The 6000-nt window shown below is 42.2% G+C and overlaps 1 protein-coding gene across 1 annotated transcript in view; it reads left to right on the top strand.

Annotated features, from left to right (window-relative positions):
• Window positions 1-1922: 1922 nt before the first annotated feature.
• ETS1 (ETS proto-oncogene 1, transcription factor) overlaps window positions 1923-6000 on the top strand; it is a 121476-nt gene continuing 117398 nt past the window's right edge. Inside the window, exon 1 of the mRNA XM_074936520.1 lies at window positions 1923-2046. Within this exon, the coding sequence (XP_074792621.1) occupies window positions 1923-2046 (124 nt within the window). The remainder of the gene's footprint in view (window positions 2047-6000) is intronic.

The raw sequence follows: 6000 nt of genomic DNA, 5'->3' as shown, positions 1-6000 counted from the left end.
ACATTCCATTCTTATTGGCTCAGATTTGAAAGAGCCTTTTTATTGAAGTCCAGCAGGCTGGATTCCTTCCTTAGAATATGGAACCCTGTAAATAATTTTCTGGACTAAAATAGCTACAGGAATGTCACATGACTTATGACTGAGTTCAACAGGTAATGTATAGTCATGCCACCTGTTGTCATATATTTCTCAGTAATGTAGGCAGGGGCTAAAATGGAACCTTGAAATGGAGTCCATTAGAATTTGGGGGGCTAGGGGAGGTGTTAGATTTGAATTTCTGAATCTGCACCTCTGGTTTTGGCTCCCAGTTGGATCAGAACCCCAAAGGAGCCGATCTTCTGATTCTGATTGGTGTCCCTGAAATCTCATGGTTATAATCATCCTCATGATGGTGGAAATCTTTTGAGATCAGCAGATTTCTAGAATGTATTCATTATTCACAGAAACTTCACCCATAACTTTAAAAAAATCAAAAAGATTATGGGGGCCCGATTTACAAAGGTATTTAGATGACTAAAGATGCAGATTGAAAACCCCACTAGGTACCTATCTGCACCTGTAGATACCTAAATAACTCTGTAAATCAGCCCCTGTATGTATTTGAGTAAGCAGCGCCTCCGAGAAGCAGGGAGGCAGGAAGAGCAAGAGACGCCATAAAGTCCGCTAGGGGCTTCACTTTGCGTATTTAATTCCCTGGAAAGCAATTAGATGCTATGGTGATGGATGCAATAAAACCCACCTATAGATAGAATTTTTTCCCTGAATAATTTCTGCAAAGAATGCTTGGTCTGCAGCCTGCTCTTATGCAATTTGTTGTGAGCATGCAATATCCAGGCTGCTTTGACTGGACACTTGAGTCACATAGCATATTTCTGTTTCCTGATTGGATAAGGATAACTGTTAAGTTTGGGTTTCCAATGTCAATAATTAACTGTACATTCAAAATTCATTTCCCATGAATATTCTGCAATCTTGGTTTAAAACTGGCCACTTCTGCAAATGTTCCAGCAAGTAAACTTGCCTAAGAATATTCAGAGGAAACTAACAAAAGGCTGATAGACTTTAAGGCCAGAAGGGACCATCATGATCACCTAGTCCTCCTGCATATCGCAGGCCACAGAACCTCACCCACCTACTCCTGAAATAGGCCCATAACCTCTGGCTGTGCTAGTGATATCCTCAAATCTTGATGTAAAGACTTCAAGTTACAGAGAATCCACCATTTACTCTAGTTCATATCAGCAAGTGACCTGTGCTCCATGCTGCAGAGGAAGGCAATTCCACCCCCCGGGGTCTCTGCCAATCTGACCAGGGGGAAAATTCCTTCCCAACCCCAAATATGGCAATCAGTTAGACCCTGAGCATGGGGGCAAGACCTGCCAGCCAGACACATAGGAAAGAATTGTCTGTAGTAAAAATCTATTCAGTCTACTTTCAGCTCCTTATATTAATGCCCTTCATCATGCTATTGGAACACATTTGAAGCAAATTCACTTAAGAATTCAAATGTAGAAATGTTTTGCTGTGTACAGTCAGTTAGTCCCTCTGCCTCATGCGTGCACTAATACCTTACAGAGATGCTGGGAAGCTTAAGTGACTAATACTTGTAAAGTGCTTGGAGATCTTCAGCTAATTTGTTTTATTAAATTATGTGAAGGATTTCCAAGGATCCAAATCACCAAAGGCAAATATCACAGTTCCCCCACCTTGGGACACTGGCAACTGATTCGGACAGATTATAACGAACAGAAGTTGGATTTTAACGAGTTCACATTGTGGGTAATCACATCTGGCAGCTTCCCTTCCCTGCTGCTGGTGCTGTGTCAGAGCCTAGTTCAGAGCTGGCCTTTTCCAGCCGCCCTTGGCTTGCTGTCCTGACCACACCCCCTTTCTATTTGATAGGCGGCCCTGCTAGAAACACTATGGTATTTCCATCCTCTTTAGCACTGGTGCAGAGGATTTCACCAGGTAGTTGGCAAGAGACCTTAGACAAGTGTGGGAAGCTCTGGAGAACACAACTCTTTTCTCTGGTCTTTCAGACAAGTAGTAAGTAAAGCTCGGGATTCTATGCTAAACTCTATTTGGATTGTTATTTACCTATGCTAATTTTCAGGCTATCTACTTTCCTGGTGACATGCCAGGACATTTACTCCTTCTCTTTTCATTAGCAGTTTAACCCAGTTGATGTAATCAGCAAATATTTATGATTCAATCTGGGTGTTTTTAGGGTCCTTTAAAAATACTTTTTGTATTAAACGAGTTTAAGATAATATTACTGTTTACTTGTCTGGGGTGGAAAGTTGCTTCTTGGTGTTACTGATGACACTGTATTGGAGCAAAGTTGCACTTAAAGACAGATAGTTGAGTTCAATTTTATTTTCATTAATCGTATGTATGTTTGCTTTTTTGTTCAGTAGGGTAAAGAGTTTTGTTCCAAAGGGAAGGGGGGGAAGGGGGGACAGCAATATGTTTAGTGCCAAACTTTCATCTGGTGTAAATCAGTGTAACTCCACTGACTTTTGTGGAGAAGCTGATTTCCACGAGTGAATAATTTGGCCATTTATATCTTTGCAGGAAACATTGCTTCCAACTCCTTTCCCCCATCACGTTACAAATCACAATAGTAGTGTGCCTTAAAATATCCTCAAGACTGAAGATGGGCTGGAAAACAGCCAGTGTCATGCAGATGTGTGCCAGCTTTGGTTCTCTGCTTCCGAAAGTGACTGAAGTTGGGAACAGTGAGTGGCAGGAAAGGCTGTCGGGCTTTGTAGGTGCAGGATTGCAATTCCTCATCATTAAGGACGCAAGCCTGCATCCTTTGCATGACCAGCACTCCTGCTGGCTCTCTGGAAGTCACCGGGAGCTTTGAGCTCCCGAGAAGTGCAGAGTCAGGCCTTCCATGTTTCCATTAGTCTTTAATTTGATGCTTTGCATGTGGCCACTAATTTGCTATTAAGGTCCCATTGGCTCTCACTCTGCCATCTGATACCTTCAGGGAGAGGGGGTTGGATCCAGAGGGGGTTTACTGGTGAGTATTTATTCAGTGCTGACTTTATTATGTTCTTGATCTTTTTTTTTCCTGTCATTTAAAAAAAACTTTCTGCCAAAGCAAATTTGGTGTTACATGGGAACGTTCGCTTTAAACAACAGGAAATGCTGGCCAGAGCATGGCTTGCTCAGTGGCTTTGATTTTTATTATGAAAGTCTTGGTGCTTGAACAGTTTAACCAGTTATGGCTCAGAGCTCTCACTTTCATCCTGGTCAGGTTGCTTCTAGATGTATGTATCTATCTTTGGTACTTATCTGGGCACCTTGCAACCTTTGATATATTGATCCTCACAATATAGCTAGATTCATAGATTCCAAGGCCAGAAGGGGCCATTGTGATAATCTAGTCTGACCTCCTATATAACACAGGCCAGAGAACTGCCCCCAAATAATCCCTAGAGCAGAGCTTTTAAAAAAACCATCCAATCTTGATTTAAAAATGTTCAGTGATGGAGAATCCAGTATGACCCTTAGTAATTAACAAATGGAACAATTTACCCCCACCCTTAAAAAATTTACTCCTTATTTCAGTCTGAATTTGTCTAGCTTCAACTTCCAGCTGTTGGATCACATTGTACCTTTCTCTGTTAGACTGAAGAGCCCATTATTAAATATGTTTCCCACATAGGGACTTACAGACTGTAACCAAGTTACCCCTTAACCTTCTCTTTGTTAAGCTAAATAGATGGAGAACCTTGAGTCTGTCACTATAAGGCTTGCTTCCCAATCCTTTAATCATTCTGGTGGTTCTTCTCTGAGCCCTCCCCAATTTATCAACCTCCTTCTTGAATTGTGGGCATCAGACCTAGATACAGTATTGCAGTTGCACCAGTGCAAATACAGAGGTAAAATAACCTCTCTATTCCTACGTAAAATTCCTGTTTATGCATCCTGGGATCTCATTAAATCTTCTGGCCACAGTGTCACACTGGGAGCTTGTGTTCAGCATATTTTCTATCCTCACCCCCAAGTCTCTTTTCATCCCTGTGAGGTCGGGAAGTGCTATTATCCCCAGTGTGTAAATGGGAAACCGAGGCACAGAAAGACTGAGGGCCAGGTTGTTAAACGTAGTTAAGTGCCTAGAGATGCAGAGAGGAATTGTCAAAAGTGCCTAACTCATGGGAGTCAGTTGCTCTCGAAAATCCCACTCGCTCTCATGAGTTAAAAGAAAAGGAGGACTTGTGGCACCTTAGAGACTAACAAATTTATTTGAGCATAAGCTTTCGTGAGCTACAGCTCACTTCATCGGATGCATCCTTTTCTTTTTGTGAATACAGACTAACGCGGCTGCTACTCTGAAACCTCTCATGAGTTAGGCACCTTTCAAAAGCCCCTTAGATGCCTCGAGGCACTTAAATACTTCTAACAATCTGACTCAAGTGACTTGCTCCAATCTGTGGCAGAGTAGGAAACCAAACGTGGGTCCTGCAAATCCTAGGATAGCCCACTTATCCACTGGGTCATCCTTCCTCTGCATTTAGCAACTGCATCTTGTTCGTCCAGCCAGATCCTTGGCTGCTGAAAACCACTATAGCCCCACAAAGGAACTATGTCAATTTACCCCAGCTGAGGATATGACCCATGATGTTTTCTTTTCAATCAACTGTTTCATTGCTGGAAACACTGTAAGTGGAATAACAAGTGACCTCACTGCTCCGCTCCTTCCCCCCCCCCCCTTCACATCTTCCTGTAATTTCATATATAGCAGCTGCGAGAGATGAAACAGCAGCAACCTCTTTGGGTTAGGTGCCTGCCCTAATCAGCAAACTGTTTGGCTAGCCTTAGGTGCCCTTGAAATGACCTCCAGCTGTCAGTTTACCAACTGGCTTGCAGTCCTGTTAATGGGGCTACTATTCAAATCAAATTATGGAATTAGCTGCAGACTAGTAATTTTGTCAAAGGCTAATGAGCTGGGTATAGAATATGAGAATTTTTAACCAGAGGGCACTTTTCCCAAAGGGGGAGGGGAGAGATGTGTGCCAGGATTTGTTCATCTTGGCTTAGGCTAAGGCTACAATTTGTCCTGTAAGGGGTGCAGGGTGTTATGGTGCCACAAACTGTGCTTAAGTTCTAGCCCACTACTCCAAAAACGACCTTACTCTGCATTAGAGCAGAGACTGTTGTACAAACCCTCCCTTCAGGAACCTCTCTGTGGTGGAAAAAACTGTTAAAGGAATGATCAACCAACTGACACAATCATTTCATATTGTCATGGTTAGGACAGGAGCATGGGAGTCAAGATACCTGGGTTCTCTCACTGAGCTGCTGTCCTTGGTCAAGTCATTTAATCCTTCTTAGTCAGAAGTGTGATGGGACAGTATAGATGTGCTGTCAAACACCTGTCTTGAAGAGTTTGCGCTAGAATATTCTGTGCCTCAGTTTCCCCCAGTAAATTGTTTATAACATGTTCTAGATGAGATATTTTTATAAAAACACATGAGCTTTGAGGTTCTCCGATGAAAAACTAAACATTAATGAGAGAAACTACAATGATATCAAAGAATAACTGAGGAAGGAGGATATTAAAGAAATGTCTTATAAATTGTTTTTTCTGCAGCAAACCAAGAACTCTCTCTCCTGTTGTCCTTAGCCCATTTGAGCCCTTCATTGGGAAGATCTTATTTTTTAAATCAGTGCCCAAGATTGATGAGCCGAACAAATGTATGATGTATTATTGGATCCATAGACACGGTTTGCCCTATGCTTTAAATTGGCAGGCAGCCTGGAAAATGCCAGCATTTTGAGGGTTAAAAGTACTGCTGAAGAATGTCACTTCCACAGGCTATCTTTCCCCAACGACAATAAATTATTGCTTACTACAAAAATCCAGTGGCAATAACTAAGGACCCTTGGGTCAGCCAGTCCGCTGAGCCCACTTACTTCATTTGAGTTCCTCTTGCCTTTAATGATGGTTGGACTCAAGATTAAAAATGATTGGTTGTGGCTGCTAAA

Source organism: Natator depressus, chromosome 22 (genome assembly GCF_965152275.1).
Source record: "Natator depressus isolate rNatDep1 chromosome 22, rNatDep2.hap1, whole genome shotgun sequence".
In the NCBI taxonomy this organism is placed as follows: Eukaryota; Metazoa; Chordata; order Testudines; family Cheloniidae; genus Natator; species Natator depressus.
Note: the sequence above shows the minus strand (reverse complement) of the source record. Positions and strands in the feature narration are given on the sequence as shown.